The sequence below is a fragment of the Agelaius phoeniceus genome, chromosome 6 (assembly GCF_051311805.1).
Source record: "Agelaius phoeniceus isolate bAgePho1 chromosome 6, bAgePho1.hap1, whole genome shotgun sequence".
NCBI classification, from domain to species: Eukaryota; Metazoa; Chordata; class Aves; order Passeriformes; family Icteridae; genus Agelaius; species Agelaius phoeniceus.
Window position 1 is genome coordinate 30,257,651 of NC_135270.1, and position 20,513 is coordinate 30,278,163.

The window sequence follows — 20,513 nt, forward strand, 5'->3', positions numbered from 1 at the left end:
GGAAAAGCAGCCTTCACTGCCATTCCCCATATCCCTCCGTGGGTTGCAGCATCTCTCTGAAGTACCACGCACTTGATCAGAGAGGGATCTAGAGGGCTGCTGCTCCAGACCCGAGGAGTTTCTGAATATCGAAATCCCTTTAGAGTTACAGGAATTTCCAATATCTTCCAGTACATGTTTAGATACTCAAAACCTTTCCAGCACCTTTTCAGCTCCCCTGAGCAGCCTCTGTGTAAACACAGCTACCCACAAAGCATAACCCTAAGCATGTCCCTGAATCACGGGGATCATATTCCTGCATCACAGGGCATGCCTCATGTAAACTGGGGAGAGGGGAAAAGGGCCTGAGCTGCAGACTCCTTTTCCCTGAGCACCTGGGGCTGGACTCCTTGGTTGGATCCAGTAAGCTTTTTGCTTACTGGGAAATTGAACAGCCGTCTTCAGGTTATTGAAATGCGTTTGCCAAAGCACACACTTTGTTTTTGAAGCACAGCAACTGTCAACTGTCAGCAGTGCTCCAGCTTTAAGTCACACCTCCTGCACTCCTACCTTTCACTCTCCTTCCTCTTGGAGCCTCCAACAAGCTCCCGTTAAATGCAATAAGCATGTGGTGTGCCTTTGGCACAATCAGAAAAGGAAAGGAGAAATTAAAACAGTGGCTACTCCCAAGCAAGTTACAATTCAATCAATCTCTGGCAATCTTTGCATTAAAAGCCTGCTCCTCTACTTTGCTACAAAAGCCACAGCATTCTCATCTTCTTGCTATGTCATTTTTATTGCTGGTAAGATTAGTGCACCTGAAAGCACAGCCCATCTCTGCCACCCAGGGACCTTGAATGCCCTGTGAGCTGTCCCAAAAACAGAGTTCTGCCAAACATGCTATCACCCTGGTCACCGCTGTGCTTTCAGCAGTGACTGGCACAAGCCTCCAGCCTTACTCTATCAAGGCTGAGAGTCAGAGCCTCTTTTGAACAGGGCCTAATTCCATTGCAGGGAGTCAGTTTGCTCACACCCACCACAAACAAACCCCCTTATTAACATGGAGATGTCAAAAATATTAATTCCTATTTGCAGAACTTAGATTAAAAACCCCACAACAAAAAACAGAACCTGTTTTCCTCATTTTGGAGAGGCAGGGGCTGTACCTTCTGTGGGCAGCCACTGATGTGTGGAGGAACAGGGAGCTCTCTCCCACCCCAGAATCAATGATGAAGAAACCAACGAGAAGAGCAGCACTAGGAGAGGACATATCCCGCCACTCTTGGGTGGTTTCCACAGAGAGGTCTGAGGCAGGGGTGCAGTCAAGAAGAACTCAAGGGTAAGCAGAGTTCACTTAGTAATTTAAGCAATGCAAGGTTTGCACTTTTCAGGATACAGCAAAATAAGAGCACATGACCCTGCTGAGTTATTTATTGCAACACCTCTGAGTTAGCAAAAGGTGCCTTTGTTAACCCCACAAAATGCCCTTTATAATTTTTCTTCCTTTGAAGTGCCAGATCTGCCAATACTGAAAAAACCCCAAAATCTGCATGTTGGTTCAGGCACTACACTGTATCCTGCAAAGAGCAGGAAGGACTCACAGACCTGAGTACTCAGTTGGATCTTTCTGCATTCTGGCTGCGGAGATAAGCCTGCAGTAAGAAGTAAGTGTTACTAAATATAGAAAAGGGGATGTTATCTCAGTACACAGAAACGCACTGCACTGGTTTGTTCAACAAACCGCACAGAGTGGCTGAACTCACGGTGACTGTCACCCCAACAGGCCAGCTGAGACCCAGCTCTCAGGTGACTCACTACAGCAGTTCCTCTTGCTTGGTCATTTCGCCCATTCAAATCCATGCTCAGACTAGGTGGGTAAAAAACTGCACACAGACTGGGCAAAAAACTGCAGCGTTGTCCTTGTGCATGAGGAAGAAGATGGCAGAAGCATCCTTCACAGGCACACCAGCACCAAGGAGCACTGAGAGTCCAGGCAAGCCCCTGCCTTGGGCAAGACTTTCAGAACATGGGCCACTTTCCTGGGAGAAAATCTCTTCTTACTGGATACAACATGAGCCAGCCTCTGTCCCTCTAACAACCAGAAAAAGTGACTGCATTGAAAAGATTCAAAACAGACTATTCCGATGGAAATCTATCATCTTATTTCCATAGAGATACACTAACATTACACTAAGTCCTAAGCAGAAAGCCTGCCTACTATCTCGAGCTAAAAAAAGGCCATACTTTGTCACTAAAAACCGCTACCAGCTTACGTCACTTGTGTGCCACACACAGCAATGCGCAACAAGCACCAGCAACCATTTATCATTCATTATCCACTTCTGACCCCAAGGGCAATTTCCATTTCTTATCCACTTTCTCTGCTTTAGAAGCAGCACAGACTGGGGGCAAAAGGGCTAGGGCTGCCTTTCTTTCTCTGACATTAACTTCCATGCAAGAGCAAAGCCTTGGGGTGGTGGGCACTCCAGCAGGAACTACTCTTCTTCACTAGGGACTAAAACAGCCTGTGCATCTTACAAGGAGGATGAAGTTAACCCTTAAATCAGTTTATTGAACCTTTAACAGGATCCATCCTTCCAGCCAAGACAATGCAGAGGAAATCAGCAGGCTTCACATTTGGCAGTGTCTCTGACAGGAACAACAGGGAGAATCTTCAGAGAAAAAAGAAGTTCCCAGGTGTTACACAGAAGGTGGAGGTGGTGAAGAATGGCCACAGGCTTTTCAGAGCCAGTCTAGGTGTTCTGCAACTCCTGAAGTGAAATCTTAAAGGTGCAAACCATCCTGTATTTTCTTCTATCCTCAGACACAAGAGAACAATTTAGAGAACTCTTCTCAGTGGAGGAAGTTATTACCCCCTTCCCAGTTTTCCCAGCAGAAGAAAGCAACCTAGGATTACTGGCAAAGGTTGTTTGAACAGAGGTGAGCTTCCTAAGCCATCTTCCTGTTACTGCATTGTGTTAAAAACACACAGAGAACATTGAAATCAGTAATTTCTGTGTCCTTTGAGAGGAGACAGTCACTTAATTTAGATGCTGTGGTGCACAGAGGCAGCTCCGTGCTGGCTCTGCCAGGGAGATTACAGGGTAGTAGATTCCTGTGCAGCAGGGAATGACTGATGGAAAGCACCTCCTCACAGGTGACTCAGGGCACATCTTGCTGGTTACACACAGAGTTGTTCACTGACTTCAGGTAAGCAAGTGGGAGCTTTCTACTTCAGATGTGATACAGTCTGCTTTAAGTTTATAGACAATTTTAAAGTGGGTAGCAAGGGTGAAAGCTTTTTACATATAGCCTTTTTTACATACAGCCAATCCTTCTGAGAGGTGGTGTTAAGCACGTAACACAGCAACTCAGGGAAACAGAGGAACTGGACTGGCAGTAAATGAGAGTGTCACAATGATTTGTTTGAACTCCTGCAGAGACAATTTAACATCATTTTGGTGACAGTGTATCAAGAACACACAAGAATTCATTCTAGTGTCAACATAACTTTTATTTTCTTATTGCTGTCAATATGCACAGTAAAGGAAGACCTGATGTGACTACCTCCTGCATACAATACTTCTGAAGAGTCAGAGATTGTGGCTTTGATGGTAATAGAACAAAAATGCTGTATTCACAGGCCACAGGGTGATTTTCCTAAGTGCCTGAATTACAGATGCATTCCCTAGCTATCCTTCATTCTGTCCCTTCCAGCATCACCTAATATAGACCTTGTAACTGGAAAATAGCCAGAGATTATTTGGGAGCAGCATAAAGGAAAAAAACCCATTTCTGTATTGCTTCTTTATCACAGCCCTTCAGCCTTGTAGGAGCAAGAATTCATTTGTGGCTTTCTAGCATATAAACATAAGTAGATAAACCACAGAAGGATCAGGTATGCTAAGGAAGGATGGAAATAATCTCCTACTGTATCACCTATTATCACAAAAACATCCTCCTTCAGAGCTGGATCCTCTGATTGGATGAAACCTCCCAATGCCTGGCAGAAGGATACTAGTCAGTAACTGATTGAAATGGGAAGTACAGGCTGTGCTTTCAAAGCTTTTCCTCTGGTCACACTAGAGTGATTCCATCCAGGAGCATCACACTGTCACAAGATGTTCCTCCACCCAGCATTAACCACTCTCCTCTGGCTGGTAAGCCAAGGCTTGCTTCCCAGCCTCATCCTTGACTTCTCCCTAGGAACCACACTAAATTGATAGGGAATTATGTAGGTGGCCAGAAGCCAAAGGCTGTGAGTGGACACTCTCACAGTCGAATGGGACAGTAGCAAGCAACTACCTGCATGTCACCGGACATACATAATACCCAGGGGTTCTGATGCCATGAAAGATACGGGTAAATCTGTACTTTACCACCCCCTAACCCCTAACTGTACTTATGCTGCTTACTTTATTCATCTTTGTATTGTCTATTTCTTAATTTCCCAATTAATAGGCAGGAGAAAGCAGGGTGTCACTCTGAGCATGCTTATCCTGTGGTCTGTAAGCACCAGGCAGTGCTGCTTCTACAGCATGGGTAATTATTAGCCAACTGCTTGCTTAAAATAGGTGGGGGAGGCTGCAAGGTGCTCCACAACAAAGTGACTCCTCTCCTGGATTCCTCTTCCACAGCCCTTACAGCTTGCCTGAACTGGCAGTGGGTTTTGTTGCTGGACAGTCCTCACCCTCCTGCCCTCCAACTCGCCACACAGAGGTGTTGAGGAAGCCATCAAAACTGAGTCAAAGGCTTCATCACACTGAGGAATAGATAGCCAAGAGCTAATACATTCCCTAGTTCTGACACAGCTAGATGTCTCAGTGCAAAAAAAATGTGCAAAGGTGGCCCTGGAATGTTCTGCTCACCAAAAACACAACAGAACCCTCCCTTCCAGCTTGCATTGATGCCATTGAGTTACCTATAAGCTCTCCTCTGTACATGATCCTCCTTGGACCCAAATCCACAGCATCCTCCTGTTGTCTTCACCTTGTGTTGTTGCTGTTTACTTGAAATGATGTAGCATCAAGACAAAAAGTTTGGCCCTGTGTTTGATACTTTTGCCTATGCTTGGGAGACTGGGACTGCTGCAGTCTTCAGGAAATGTGCCCCACTGAAGTACTGATTTACTGAGGGTGTGCAGCGAGCCAGCTCCTAGAGGGGATCAGGTAGAACAGGGCGAGCTGTGTTCAGCTGAGGAGATTACACTAGCTGGAACATAGGCTGCTAAAGGTTTCCTCAGAAGCACTTTGTTTGGCAGACAGACTACACAGGGAAGGAAAGGAAAGGAGAGGCACTTCCTAAGCTACGGTCTCTGGTTCACTTGAACACCGACTGTGGCATCTTGGCCAAACATGGTTCAGTGTAAGCAGCTGAAGCAAACAGGTCTGGAGAGATCAGCAGAGAAGGTCTGCCAGGCTGCAGGGAGCACTCAAACTAAAGCAAAGCCAATAACTGAAGGGATTGCCTACACACAACTCTCCCCCACCTTGCCCACCAAATGCCAGATCTCCCTTCTGAGCCTAGTGCCCAAGGCTGTAACTTTTGCAGAGCTGAATGGCAGGTTGATCTCAGAAGCCGCCTCCCAGGAAGAGTCACTTTTTGTCCCCTGAAGCAGAATCCTTTTGTGACCTCATGATTTGATAAATAGTTTTCCTAAAGCGCTGGTCCCGGCTCAGTCTTTTGGCTGCTTCTTTCAGCTCTTCAATGTTTTCAGCTTCTGCAGGTGAGAAGATGAAGGACTGTGACTGCTTCACTGAAACAACAACAACACAGAAATGTAAGCGCTCTCCACCAGGGACCCAAACTGAAGATAAAGCTTCACTAGAGTTCATGAGCCATGTGACCAGCATGGCTGAGCCTAACTCAGTCTGTGATTAGGCATTCTGATGAAGTAATATTTAAGTAAGTTTTTTTAGGAACCCAAGACCATCACAGAAGTTTAGCCTTCAGCATATATAAAGAAATGGGCAACAAATACACAGGCTCAGTGCCTGCTCTCTGGGAAAGGAAGCTCCAAGTAGCACTGTGGCTCCATTCTGCTGCTAAGAAACATGAAATAGAAACAACATTTGCAGACTTTACTGCTCTGCCAGTCCCCTGGGCACATATCTGCTCCTGCAGGGTATGAAGGAGAAGGCTGCCCGACACCTACTGTCATTCCAGGAGGCGCTGGTTCTCCGGCAGCGGAAGCGGCAGCTCTTTATGCGGCGAGTGGCAGCCTTGTGGATGTACACAGAGTTCTTCATGATCACGGGCATCTTGGCCTCCAGCTCAGCATTGCGGATGCACTCTTCAAAGAACTCTGGGAAGAGAACACCACTGTTTCAGTGATGGGACAGACACCCCAAGCAATGAACCAGTCACAAGGGACTGCACTCTTTGATGGGCTGAGCCAGGTAATGATGACCTTCATGAACAACAATCCATAAAGCTCCAGAATATCATCAGGAAGAACATTTGCAAATGCTCATTTTCAAAGTGACAAAACCCTCCAGTTCCTAACAAATGCATACTCAAATTTAGAAATAACTAGAGTCATCCATTCCATATCAGTAATTCTTACAACTGCTCATGACTCAACTGCCAAAAGCCTTTGATCCTGTGATAAAAGTTCTCAACTCTGAAGCCTTGCTCATTATACTTTCTTTGAAGGACTTCTAAAACCAGTCAGGTCTAACTGGAAAAGGAAAGTGTTGGCAAGTGTTGGCAACACCAGCACGGGCACACATGGTAAGGGATTTCTTAGTAGCATAGCAAATACTAGCGCATAGTTACATATATTATGGGCTCCAAGAAAAGCCCTATGCCCAAACTCTGATGTTATTCTGCCCTGATCTGCCACACAAACTGCTTTTCCTGCCCCATTTCCCCTCTTATGGTCTGACCAGTGTCTATTTTGCCATTCCAGTCTTGCTGCCCTCCTGCCTGTTGCTGGTCCATTGCTGTTCAAAAGCATCATGTGCTAATGTGCCCAAACTCTTCTATAAAGGGTGTGCAGAGCTGCAGGAACCACTCAGAAGGACTGAGGCAATCTGTGCTGGGACTAACCTTATGGGAAACATTGCTGGTCCCTTATTTTCTCAAGTGCTCTGTTCATCAGTACATTTTTACTCTTTTGAAAAAAACATCTCCCAAAATCTAAGGTTGGAAATATCAGGAGACATTCAGTACCAGTTACTTATGTATGCCCTGTGAAGCTCCACTTGAATGCTGAGCTCAACACATCCACTTTCACTCTGTTTTCTTACCATGGCCCTGAGCCAGTGGGATGAAGTTCAGAATCATGACTGTTTTTATCCATTTAGAAATCTTATGTAGAAACTACTGAATAATACTTTTAAAATGTAAATATATATAAATTATAAGTATATTAATAGATATAAAACTATTTATACATTTATTTTTCCCTATTTACCTAACAGTGCTCAGACTACCACAGGACTTTTTGACTTTTCCATATTGGTCCATTACATCCACCCTTCACTGAAATGAAGCCTTAACTGTACAGACCTAGCACCTTAATAAACCCTTCTCCCTGCAATATAATTTGCAGGGCATGAAAAACAAGCAAGAGTTGACTCAATTGAAGCTGCTTATGTCAGTTCCCAAGCCTGACTCAAGCCAAATGCCAGGGTAATGCTCCCCCAGAGAACCCAAAAAGACCCAGCCCAAACAAACCAGAAAAAGGCAAAGTAACAGGGATAACTTGTGAGAAGCATCAGCCTGCACCTGACCCATGCTCTGTAGTGCTGAGCTGATGCTGTGATTCAGCTCTGAGTAAAGATCCAAACCTCACCTGCTGGGTCATCCACCAGCATGTTGCTACAGCAACCACAGGCCTCCTTAAACTGGTGATATTCTTTTAGCCGAGGCTGAGAAATAAAGCCTTGAGGGGAATCAGAGGACTCCTTGTAACTCAGACCTAGTCAGTAGTCAGTTTTTATAGCTCTGCCATGGCTTCCCTGTTTGACATTTTGGAAAGTCAAGATGACTTCCTCATCTCTAGGTTTGCCTTCCACCCAGCAGAGAAGGCTGGAATAATTTAATGCTCCTTTGAGGGGCTGGAATAATTTCAACCTTCTCTGAAGGCAAAACACCAACTACCTGCATAGCACATTATGGCTCCTCAAAGGGGAGATGTGGTGGAGGTACAAGAAGTTGGGAGACCACATTTATCTGCAGCTTTGCTAATTTGGAATCTTTGTGTGTCTGGGAAGACAGGTAGAAATATTTCCTCTAGTGAGTTTGCTCATCAGTAGAGAACATGGATGACTAACTTACTTCTCAAGTTACTGACATCTGCTTTCATCTTCTTCTCTTTCTCCTTGTTGCAATTCAGGGAATTTAAGCCTTGCTCCAAGCTCTGCAAGGCGTCCTCAGCCTCTCTCAGTCTCTTCTCCAGATCCATGCGTACCTTCACCTCAGCCTGAGGAAGAAAATAAGAATTGCTGGAAAACAGCTTGTTTCTCAGTAAACATCCGGGTAACACACAAGGTCTGTGAGGAACTTGCCATGGATGAAAATGAAAAGACAACAGTGATGGAAATCCTTAGAAGTATTGCAAGGCATTTCTCATGTCTTCAGACAGAATCTGAAGTCCAGACTATTACAGTAATTTTACTTTACTCTGACTTAATTTTTCACAGTTTTCCTCCCATTGCATAAACCATATGGAACCAGAGATGGTATTTCAACACATGAATTTGTGCTAATGCAAGTACTTGCAGCTTAGTAGGAACAGAAGGACATCAATCCAGCTAAGACAGACTTGAGATAAAGGCAGTCAATTCCCACAAAGGGATGTACACTGCTTAGTTTCAGAAACAAAACACAAGAGGAGTTAGAAATACTGTACTAGTTTAGCAAATGAGAGACTACACAGCTTAGGTCAACTTAGATTTAGTCTGGCCAAGTAGATAGAAGGTTAAAAGATAAGAAAATATTGGAGGTGCAGGAAAAAAATAACTCAGGGGGTGTTTTTGGACAAAATATTGTACAAGGAGTTTGAGTGTCAAACAGCTAATTATTAACATAACCTTTACATTATTTAGATTTAAATAAAATACCATATTTGTCCAGTTACCTTGGCATAGATTAATGTACTGTCTGTTACAAAGTAGGACTGGTCCCTCAGCTGAATTCCTCTGCTTTTGAATCCAAGTTCTTGCAGAGGTTACTGAAGATTTAAAAGTCTTAAGGTTTGTTTTTCTGAGCACAGGTGAGGAGAGAAAATGTCTGCTCGGTTCTGCAACAACCATATTAGCATTTATTTGAAATCATCTTTATTCTTGATTGTGTATACTGTCCTCTTTTACTTTTTTTCCTTCCCTCCATCTATAGGTTATGCTTTCACAGTAACATATTAAAAGACTTGTACTGAATGGATTAATCAGGCTTCAGGATACAAAAATAAACAGTAGTACTACATAGATATAAGATGACAATTTCATGTGTTACCATGATATCATAGTGCCTTGGGTAGGAAGAGACCTTAAAGATCATCTCATTCCAACTCTTTGGCCACGGGGAGGGATAATTTTCACTAGACCAGGTTTCTCAGAGCTCCATCCAACCCAGTCCTGAACACTTCCAGGATGGAATACCCACAACTTCTCTGAGCAACTTGTTTCAATGCCTCACCACCCTCACAATAAAGAATTTCTTTCTAATACCTAATCTAAACCTCTCCTCTTTCAGTTTGAAGCCAATCTCACCTGTCCTATCATTACATTGTAAAAATTCCTATAAGGTTTCTGTCTCAGAGCCTTCTCTTCCCTAGGCCAAACAGCCCCAACTCTCTCAACCTGTCTCCAGAGGAGAGGTGCTCCAGCCCTCCAAGCACCTTGGTAGTGCTCCTCTGGGCTCACTCCAACAGGTCAATGTCCTTCCAGAGCTGGATGCAGCACTGCAGGTGGGGTCTCAGCAGAGTGGAACAGAGGGACAGAATCATTTCCCTTGCCCTGCCTGCTACTCTGCTTTGGATGCAGGCCAGGATACAGCTGGCAATATGAAGCACAGCTAATGAAGATTTATGACCAAAATGTGAAAACTAAATAAAACCAAGAGTTTGGCTTGATAGGGAATGAGTTGAAAGAGGAAATGGAAGCACTCTGAGCCCAGGGACAGCAATATGTGACGTATGCAGGGGATACCTTGAGGTCTCTCTCTGCCTGCTGTTTCTCTGCAGTCAGCTCCGAGAGCGAGTTCTGCAGCGCTTGCGACTGGGAAGAGTAAAACTCGCGCTCCTCCTCCAGTGCTCGAGACCGCTCCTCATTCTCCTTCATCCTGGTGCACGGCACAGCAAACAAAGATGACCATTCCCACCCCAACACAACTCACAGGCAGGAAAGGAGCTCAGGGTCATGATGGGGCATGCTCAACTACCTGACTGCCCAGAGCAAAGAGATGCTAACAGAAGCACTGTGTGCTCCATTCCAATAGCACAGGCAAAACTGGAGAGAGCCAGCTGGACAGTTCTTGAATGAAACACTCTCAACTCCCAGATGAGGCCCAGGAGCACCAAACACTCCTTATGGACAGGCCATGAACACCTTTACATGCACAAGTCCTGGTTTGAAAGAAGCAGGCCCAACTGGGTGCAAGTTCAGCTGCCCTGCCTCACTCTGTCTCCTTTGAAGGATTTGTAACCTGGACTCCTGCCATTGGAACCAGACAAGCTTCTAGACTTGTCTGGTGTTGGCAACCATAAAGCAAGTCAGCAGACAGTCACATCCTTCAGCACCACTAAGCCTGAGCAGAAGTGTCCTCTTTCCCCACTTCACCTTTTCTCTGCCAGGAGTTTCTCCTGCAGAAGTTGCTGCATCTTCTCTTCAATCTGTCGCAGGCTGCAGTGCAGTCCCCAGATGGGGCTTTGCTCCTTGCTGGGGCTGGTTGGAGGTGGGACCTGGCTCTCATTTTCTTCCAGCATCTCCAGCATTTGTTGTTTTTCCAGGGAGAGCTCCTTGAAGAAGGACAAGAGATTGTGAGTATCAGCCAAGTCTAATGTTTCTGCTCCTGTTCCTGCCTGGTTCTTCCTTACTGAGTGCCTCCATCCTTGCATCCACATGCCTCATTCAGGTAAACACAGGAATAACAAAATTTGGGTTTCATTTCATACCTGCTTCATGGGGAGCAAGCCTCCAAGACAGCCTTTGCTACAAAGGGGTGAACCAGCAGGCCCCTTTGATGTGATATGCTAGTGAGGACACAGTTCAGGGACTGGAACCTTGCACTTCCCTGGTGCATCACAGATGCAGGCAGCTTCCCTGCCTTCCCTGCTCTGCTTGCTCCTTAGTGGGAACTGGAGGCACCCCCTCTGTGGTACTTCTAAATGTGGGCAATGGGACACATCACATGGTTTGCCTCGGAAGTGTTCAATGTGCAGTTAGGGCAAGAATGGTACTTCCATAGCTTTCCAGTTCTTTTTGTCATAACTGCAGGCAAGGAGAAGAGCTCAAAGGAACAGATTTTCGACAAACTTGCAGGCTCTGACACAAACATTAAAGATGACCTTGCAGCTTCAGAATGCCAACTGTGTGGAAATTTCACAAAAAATATACTTTTAGAAAAGATACTTTCCACAAATCCACCAGTAAGGAAAGATTTTAATACATCAAGACTCTGTTTCCTAGATTCCCATATACATTCCCAGGTACACAATTTCCTTGGGAATCATGCTCCCTTCTGTGAACAAGAATGCCCCTCTGCTGCTTCAAATTCCACCAGAAGGTAGAGAGATGCAGTTAGAAAGAAAAAGCTCATCAGACTTAGAGTCATGCTGGCTGGAAGGGACCTTCCAGTAGGCTCCTGCCCAGCTTGCTGTTCAGAGGCAGTCTGGCAGCACAGCAGGATATGGTCAGCTGTGGCTGTTTATAGTCTGACAACAGTCCAGGATGAAGGTTACTCAGCCTCTCTGACTGCCTGCCTGCCCATCTGGGGAAAATTCTCTCCCAACTGTTCCACCTAAGCCTCCTAAACTACAACATATTCTGGTCATTGTCCCATCACCATATCAGCTGGTACTGCTGAGAAAGTCTTGGTTCAGTTGTGCTCTGTGCCATTTCTCATCCTTTTCTGCAGGGGATTTTGGTGTTCATATCAGCTACCAAAGAACCTGTTCATCTGCACAGCACTTCAACCCTGGCATTAGCAGATGTTGGATTCATGCCATAAGACAGCAGTGTTTTCAGGCCCAAATGCTGTCACTCAGGGCAGGAGCAGTCACTCACCTCCAGGGTGTTCTGTAAGGATTCTGTCAGGCTTCTCAACTCTTTCTTCTCTTCCTCCACTCCTTTGAGGGAGCGGGCTGTGAGCTCCAGCTCCCTAAAGAAGCAAAAAGGGTGACAGCTATTGCAATAACAGCCCCGCAGGCTGCGCCCAGGCTGTGCCTCTCCTGGTGCAGGACCTGCAACCATCGGTTGGTATAGCCAGTCCTGGAGAGCCAGGAGTTTGCTAGGAAACATCACATCCTGCCTTGGACACACTACAGGTATCCAGGAACTTCACTGTGCCTCCTGATCATCAAACCCAACCCAAGAGTTACTGTGCTTCTCCAGCAAGGGCAGAGCCATGGTTGCAACTGAAAGAGCTCAGACATGGCAACCACATCGAAGCAGAGCCTGTGAGAACAAAAATGGTTCGCAAAATCACACTGGCTTTTCTGAGATGTTACTTAGGGAGGAAAAAAGAAAAAAAAGAGAATGATAGTAAAAAATGTCCTTTCAACACTTGGGGAAAAGCACTTGAATCCTTCTGTTTCTAAGTACATTTGCTGCTAATATTTTTCATAGTTAACTTCAAAAATGACAAAACTAATCTTGGTGAGGCAACATCATCATGCATCCATTGTCATTCAGCTGATGGTGGCAAACCAAATCCAGTGTCTGGATCCCACATAGCTGCTCAGTCAGCTGAACTAATTGCCTCTCTGAAATCTTCTCTTGCACCTCTCCCATGCTACCCCAACTAAACTGGGGGTGGTTGTATCCCAGCACTTTGAAATTAAATTGCTGGAGGCCCGAATGCAAAATGAAGCTAAGCTGTGCTCTATTGGCCACAAGCAATAGCAAATGCAGGAAAAGAGCCCACAACCACTCCTGTTTTGGTCAATGCACAAACCAGGGGGATTTCCAGACTGTTTGGATTCACCACCACAGCATCACTTTTGCCCAGTGTGTGAGTTGTGTCCTTCCCTGCCCCGCAGCCGTACCGTCGGATCTCCTCCTGCTCCAGCCGCAGCTCCCGCACCACCTCCTCAAAGCGCTGCTTCTCTGCTTCCAGGATCTGGTTCAGACGCTCCAGTTCCTGCTCCAAAAGAGAAGACAGGGATGTACTCTGCCAACACAGAGTTAGGAGAGGCTTCCCTGCAAACAGCACCTGGGACTTTTAACATGGTGTTTTACCCAAGCTGTGTAGAGCTACAGGGTGTCTGACTCCACCACACTTTTCTTTGCCAAAAACACAAAATTTTTGCCAAAATCCTCAGGCAACCTCTAATCCTCAAATTAGAAGGATTTGAGGTTGCCTGAGGATTTTCAGACATCTAGAAGTCCCAGCCAGGTTACTGTCACCTGGAAATCTCAGACATGCTCCCTGCAGAGGTCGGCTCTGCCACACACATACAGAAGGTCCAAAACTCCCTGGGAATGCTGGACGGACTTTCTTCCAAATAGCACTTGTGTAATTCAATCCAGTGAGTATGAGTTTCATTTGATCTTCCTCCCTGGAGTCATAAAGATAAACCTGCTGCATGGAAAGTAACAGGGAAAGGGAGCAGGGATACACCTCCATGACCCATCTCATGGCACAGGTCTTATTCCTCTCTTCTTCCACAGGACCCAGAGATTGGCTGGAGACCCTTGTGCCTCCACAAGCCTCTCTCCCTGAACACTGACATGCCTTCAACGAGTCCCGGCCTCCCAGCCCTGCCACATGGCAGCTGAAGGAAACTGGCTTGTGATGAACTCACCTCTTTTTGTTCCCTCTGCAGACATAGCTCCTCTGTTTCTTCCATTAGTTTATCTGCAAGCACACAAAAAAAGTCCAAGCACAGAGAAAAGCATTTTATATCCTCGGGATATTTACAAACAAGAATCACGGACTTTTTGAAGCTTGAAAATGCATCATACCCTATTCCTTTGTGTGTATCTGTCTGGGAGGGTCCAAAGGCTGAGATGGCACTAATGGGATTTTCTATAACTTCCCTCCTGCCAAATAACTTAATCAACTAAACAAGCATCTTGCTTTGTACTCAATCTAAGCTTTCCTCTCAATGTTCTTAAAGAGCATTGATGAACCATCCTTCACCATCCTCCAGCTGAGGCAGGAAAATATTCTTATCTCTGCTTCACAGATAAGGAACAAGGCACAGAATGGCCAAGTGAGCGCAGAGAGTCACACAACATGTAGCAGCAGTCAGTTTCTCTGCAGCTCAGTGCCCCATCCTCACTTGCCTAGCACATCATCCTGTCCTTGGCTCTCTGGACAGCACTGCCAACTCCCTGTTGTCACCTTGGGATGTCCCAGCCGAGCCCAGAAATCAATCCCTAACTTAGCCACAAAACTTCTGCTGCACAGAGTAGTTCCCCTCAATGTCATTTGCTCTTGTCCCCTGAAGACACACCCGCCCAGCAGAGGCTGTGCTCTGGTCCTCACCCTGCAGCACCTCTGCTGAGCCAGCTCCAAGCTCAGAGGCTCTGCCTCAGGCAGCTCTGAGCCAGCTTACAGGAGCCCAGACAGAAACACTTCTCGTGGTCAAGCCTCGGGTTCAGCTCTCAGCTCTGCCACCTGGCTGCCACGGGAGCAGGGGCAGATTGACTGGAGCACTTCTGTCTTCCTCTTGAGAGGTGAGTGAGGTGCTACTGGTTTCCCTTGTACTGAGGACTTGACAAGGTTACTGCTGCTGGCAACATGACTACTTCTAGGAGGAATGCAGACCCCTACCTCCTGCCCAGAGCAGGGCTCCTGGTGCCAGAGAAATAGTGTTACATTACCAAAGCTCTGCTGAGCACCACTGCTGCCTTTCTTTCCCACTCTCTCCCTCTTCCTCCTGGCCAGAGCCCAGCACAGATGCACTGTAATTACAGAGGCTCTCCCACCTTCCCTCTGCTGCCCCTCCTGGAGGGCCCAAGCCCTGGACCTGATTGGCTTCTGTAATGTCCATGTCTGATAGTGAAACCCGGATCCCAGCTGGGTGGAAGATAACTCAGTGTGGATTTGAGAAATTCCTCAGAGCAGTGTTCCTCCAGAGAACCTTGACCTGCTTCCAGGAACAGTGCCTGACCTCAAAGCTTGACTACAGGATGGACACAGATCATTGAAGGTAAGGCTAATGAGGCAGAAGCCTTAGCACTTATATAGAAATAGTTAGTCATAAGAAAGTAGCCAACTGTGACAACTGACCAGCTCTGAATGTTCTTGTCATGGACCAAAGAACCTGGTGAGATACATATATTCCAAATATCTCCTGTTTGCCACAGAATGTGTATTCCTCTATTTCTCCACCACCTTTTCTTTTATCATACTAAAGAGTTTTTTAGTCTTTAAAGCCCTTTCATTTGCTCTGATGGTACAAAATAATGTTTTGATGGAACTTTCCTGTTTCTAATTTTCCTCCCATTTCTGTCCTTTCAGGTCCTCCTCTCAGCATCCCCTGTTATTCCTTTGTCAAGTGTGGAACCACTTCTCCCTGCTTGCCTCATGTATGAGCCCATCCATCACCTCACATGGGTGAATGGTGTTCAGATGGACAGAGTAAGCACACCTTGGTACTTGAGCTATGATCACTGCTACATGTGCTGAGATCAGCCCTGATCAGTGTGGTTGCAGAAATGCAAAAAGCTCCTTAAGATTCCTCCAGTGGCTTGACAATTAGGAGTAGATAGCATGAGCCCCTGCTCACAGCATCACCAGCCTGAAGCACCCAAATTTCTGTTATCTTATTTAAAGCAGATAATTCTCCAGACAAGTCACTGGGCCCACACTTGTGATCCACAGCCCTCAGGTCACAAGGTCTCTGAGACCTGGGGAATGCTGTAACTTAGAGGGAATCTGGGTTAAAAGAGCTGCTCTCCCTTGGCTCTTCCTATAGGCTGTAAGGGGAAGAGATAACTGGACCTGCCAAGGCAGTCAGAGCATCCAAGGTATCAGGCCATGCAGAGGCTGGTTCCTAAATAGGGGATTGGATTACATAATCCCCTTTCTTCATACCTAGATTACTTCAGGTTCATCTGTTCTTTCTCTACTGTCTACAGAGAGAGCACTGGCAAATTAGCCACTGCCATTAGATACCTCAAACAAGCCCATGTAAATGCTCCCACTTCCACCAAAATGAACAGTGTCAGTAAAAACAAAGATCAAGTTAAGACCAAAAAAAGCACCAGCTGGGTGAGGAAAACTCATGTATGAAAAGCTGTGACCAACCTCAGAAGTATCAGTCCTGTCTGATTGAGGGAGATAAAGGTATTGTCTTTTTGCCTGTGAGCAGCTGAAACCAGCACATCCAAACCTCTCAGGGGTGGCAAATGTTTGTACAGATGAGCCATGGAGGACTGCAGCATGGTGGGCAAAGCAGGCTCCTCCTTTACACTCCACACAGATGTCCAGATCCCACCCTAACTTTTCCATGTTTTGATTCCCTTCAGACCTGAATTTCAGCTGCTGACTGCTCAAAAGTTTCATCCAGAGAAAACCTGTAGCTGCTTGGCTTGAACAGTGACAACTCCAGGAGAAGCAAAATTACTATTTTGGCCTCTATTGCTTTTCAAAGTAAGAGTTTCCTACCTAAATATTCCTGTTTCTCCTTGGCCAGCTGTAGTCCTTGAGCTTCTAGGCTCTCGATCATGGCTTCTCCCAGCTGGGCATTCTTCCAGGTCCTAGGGAGAGCAGACACAAAGCAGACAATGTGAGAGAGCTAAGGGTCTAGGGCAGGGGACTCAGCCTAGCAAACTCCAAGGAATTCAGACATGCAGACACTCATCACCTGGGACCATGAGTCTCTAAAAGTTTTCTCCACAAATGAATTGGAGAAATTTCCCTGGCATTCAGTAATTTTATTTTTTTTTTCAATACATGGGCTGTATGTCAACACCTCACAGCTATTCAAATGTTTTTCCCAGTGTTTTGGAGATTTTGAGGGCTCTCCAGACCAATCCAGCACATTCACAGCCTTCAACTGCAACAGGTTGTACCTGGAACCCTTTAAATGACAGACTTCAGAACCAGATTTTACGTTTAACTCTAGTAACGTCCCACTGCCAGCAACATTGTCTTCTGCAGCCCTTCCAATATTTTGTTGTTAGAGTCACTCTTCCCCTTCAGACTTCAACCACTTATTGAATCCTTCCTATGGCCTTTTACCTTCAGTCTTTCTGGTATCCATCATCCATCCTGGAAGCAATCAACCCCTCCTCTGCTAAAGTTGTAAGCCACTCGGACTTGGTGTCTGGCCCTACACTGTGAGTCAAGTGCTTTTTCCTGACAATGAAGAAACAGAGATAAAAGCCAGAGAAGATGCTGGCAAGTAGGGAATGTTAAAGGCAAGGGGCATATTCAAAGAGCACCTTGTGTTATTGTAGGGCCACTGGCCAGAGGATCTCAAGGTCTCTTAAACACTTTATGAAGCAAAGCTAAAAAAAGGGCCTGTGGAGCAAATACCAATTACTGATTGAGTTCACAGACAGGCTAGGCTTTAATACAGATATTAAACATCAAGGACAAGCACATACAAAACCCAAAAATAGAGCCAGAAGTGGAGTTTGCTGCTCCATTCATATTTCATTAGAAAAAAATCTACACATATAAAATGCATAACATTAAAACATACTTAAAATTGATTCCAATATATTTATATAGATGTGCATACAGGAACAGTAATTGTTGCCCAGAAATTCTGCCATCTTTGTTAAATCCTAAGGGATCTTATAAATATTAAATATCTGTAAAGCTTCCTGTACCAGGCCTCTTTGTGAACAATTTGAAATTGTAGCTTTTTGGAAACTGTTAATTTGGCAATCTCCGATTTCAAGGCAAGCTGTACTTTGTGTCTTATAAAAGCCAGATGAATAAATTAAACACACACCACCCCAGGGACCAGGCAGCTCACAGCTCCAGCAGCCCAGGCTCTCTTTGCAGATATATGTGTTTCTTGTCAGCTAATGAGGCTATTTCTAAAGTAGAGAGAAAATTAGAACACTAATTTAAAAGGTGCTGTTTTGCCCACAGGTAGACATCTTCATCTTGAGTGAGAATATGTGGGTGTGAATGTGTTTTCTCACTAACATTCCCTGTTACAGGATGAATCTGATCCCAGAGAAGCAAACAGGTCAAGATGGGAGTGGGGGGAATGACAGCGTTTATCATATGATTACATGAAGGGTTTCAAAACATCTGCAGCCTTTAAGGTGTCTGTTTACAGTCACCTTTTCAGTGCTCCCTCCCTTCCCCAGACTAACAAGACATTTCCATGTCAATTACTCAAAGGTTACTGCAAAGTCACCCACTGCTGTGTGACTTTGAAAATACACTTGGATCACCATGTAGCATTTAAGCTTTTATTCCTACATCTGCTGGAACCAGTGCTGGTGTAACCACAGCTACAGGGAGGTAACAGGCTATACCTTCAGCTGAGGGGCAAACAAGAGCTTCTTCTATTTTGTATTTCTTGCCAAGTGAGTTTTCATCAGAAAGAGCTACATTGCTTAAAGTATTGGAAAGCACAGGGCCAGGAAGGCTCGTGGGACAAGTAGAAAGCCCCTGCCTGAAAAAAAAAAACAAACCCAAAGCTGTAGAGAATCTCCTTCACATACACCTCAATCACTGTCTGTTCCAGTTCTGCAGCACTGGGAATATCTCTTTAGGTAAAATGCAGTGAAAGCTTTCTTGGTAGCACCCACAGCCAATTTTTGGAGACACTCAGCACTTCATAGTCCACAGGATGTAAGTACTATGTTACTTATTTTCTCCTGCATTGCCCACCAAGTTTACTTTCTACCAGTTCAGGGAATGTTGCTGTGAACAGAGAGGTTATGTGTGCCCCTCTCTCCCACTTGCAGCAGCAAAGCCTCTCTGGGTGGGAAGGGAGCCTGGCAGTCTGGGAGTAAGGCCTTTGTGCATTTCCAAAAAGCTTTCACAATCTGGCAAGTGTGGTAAGTCTAAGCCACAACATTTTGGAAGTGTGGGGATGCCATCAGTTCCCCTCTGCGTTGAATAAGCCATTTCCCATCAGGGCAGGAGGCTTGGAAAGGAGAGAAGAACTGAAGGGACCACCAAGCATACCGATGGTGGAGGCAATAACCAGTTGTGCAGGCACATACACATGATCCACCCCAGATGGAAAGAGGCAGAGGACAAAATTGAAACAAAGGACAGATGATACTTCCCAGCCTGGATTTGTTTTTCCTCCTTTGCCTATGTCCATATCTCAGTCTATGGACGTAGTTTTGGGGTTGGGCTTTTTTTTTGCCTTTTTTTTTCTTTTAAAGTTGTTTGTTTGTGAGTTTTTGGGTTTTGGGGGTTTTTTTTTGGCCAACTTTAAATAATTATGAAAACGGCAGGTGCCACTGGCAGTACAATCTCCATCTAGGAACAAAAAAACATTATAATTGCTTAGAATAATTCATCTGTATTATTTTAGCTTTTCTATTCACTGCAGATCAATTTATTGGCCCATGCTGGCCTTTCTGACTGCTGTTTAGCTCCTGACCTGACCCTGTTAAATCACATAATCCGTGCTTTTCCTCACATGTAGGTTACCATCAGTCCTGATGAGACTGGCACTGGAGCTGCACCACTCTCTTATGCAGGAACAGAAGCACAGAGGAGAGGAAAGGTGTCTCAGGTGGATTATCAACTAGGTGCAGGTGGTCTGCTGTATGATAGCAGCCACTTGTAGCTTCTGTTTTAAATGCTTCTGCTGGAATATTAAAGCATGGGCTAGAGAAAAGGCTGGCTCTGTGGCAAATGCAGCAGTGCAGGGCTTACTTGTGCACACCCATCCTGAGTTGTGCTGCCCTCCTCCTTCCCTCCCATACACACCTGAAAGATGAACTTGGTCCCAAATTATTGCCCTTGGCAATAGTTGATCTAAACATTGGTAAAGGCAAGTGTGGACCTGGGCTATTCAATAAAAATCTCCAAACTGTTCCAGGGCTACCTCTGTGTCTGTCACTTCTCCTCTGCAGTGGCCAAGGCTGCTTGTGCCCAGGGGGTGGCAGATCTCTGCCTTGGGTCTTGTGTCCCACAGGACTCCTGCTCCCATGGATCTTCATGGCCAGCTTTGTGTGGCAGTTCATGCACTGCCACAGAGGGAACAGCTCGCCCCAGCACCACAGCCAAGCACAGAGCTTGGCTTGCGCTGATCCACCGTAACATTAGTTCCCATTAATTACAAATCTACATTTTGGGCCTTACAACATTGAAATTAACTGAGATATTGCCTTAGCATGTACATGTACATGGACACACTGGGATTACAAGTTAAACAGCTTCTGTCCCTACAGTGGTAAGAGACCACACGTGTAATGCAGCCAGGAAGG

The 20,513-nt window shown here is 45.6% G+C and overlaps 1 protein-coding gene and 1 long non-coding RNA gene across 6 annotated transcripts in view; one reads left to right on the plus strand and one right to left on the minus strand.

Moving 5' to 3' along the window:
• On the plus strand, positions 1–20,120 carry LOC143694361 (uncharacterized). 4 transcript variants are annotated; one of them, XR_013182799.1, is made up of 5 exons: positions 1–2,919; positions 5,696–6,377; positions 8,321–15,301; positions 15,613–15,732; positions 16,623–20,120. It is a non-coding gene; the product is annotated as an uncharacterized LOC143694361 (long non-coding RNA). The 4 variants fall into 4 exon arrangements; XR_013182798.1 differs by lacking the exon at positions 1–2,919 and having other exon boundaries at positions 6,240–6,377; positions 16,623–16,746; positions 19,727–20,120; XR_013182801.1 differs by lacking the exon at positions 1–2,919 and having other exon boundaries at positions 6,240–6,377; positions 8,321–10,963; positions 15,152–15,301.
• The window catches only part of PLEKHD1 (pleckstrin homology and coiled-coil domain containing D1), a 28,888-nt gene continuing 11,843 nt past the window's right edge, over positions 3,469–20,513 (minus strand). For both annotated transcript variants that reach the window (XM_077180300.1, XM_054635676.2), the window contains 9 exons: positions 16,762–16,853; positions 13,949–14,001; positions 13,190–13,284; positions 12,210–12,303; positions 10,764–10,942; positions 10,134–10,266; positions 8,263–8,407; positions 6,134–6,283; positions 3,469–5,734 (listed from right to left, as the gene is read on the minus strand). In XM_077180300.1, coding sequence (XP_077036415.1) covers positions 5,574–5,734; positions 6,134–6,283; positions 8,263–8,407; positions 10,134–10,266; positions 10,764–10,942; positions 12,210–12,303; positions 13,190–13,284; positions 13,949–14,001; positions 16,762–16,853 — 1,102 coding nt within the window. In that variant the 3' untranslated portion in view covers positions 3,469–5,573. The remainder of the gene's footprint in view (positions 5,735–6,133; positions 6,284–8,262; positions 8,408–10,133; positions 10,267–10,763; positions 10,943–12,209; positions 12,304–13,189; positions 13,285–13,948; positions 14,002–16,761; positions 16,854–20,513) is intronic.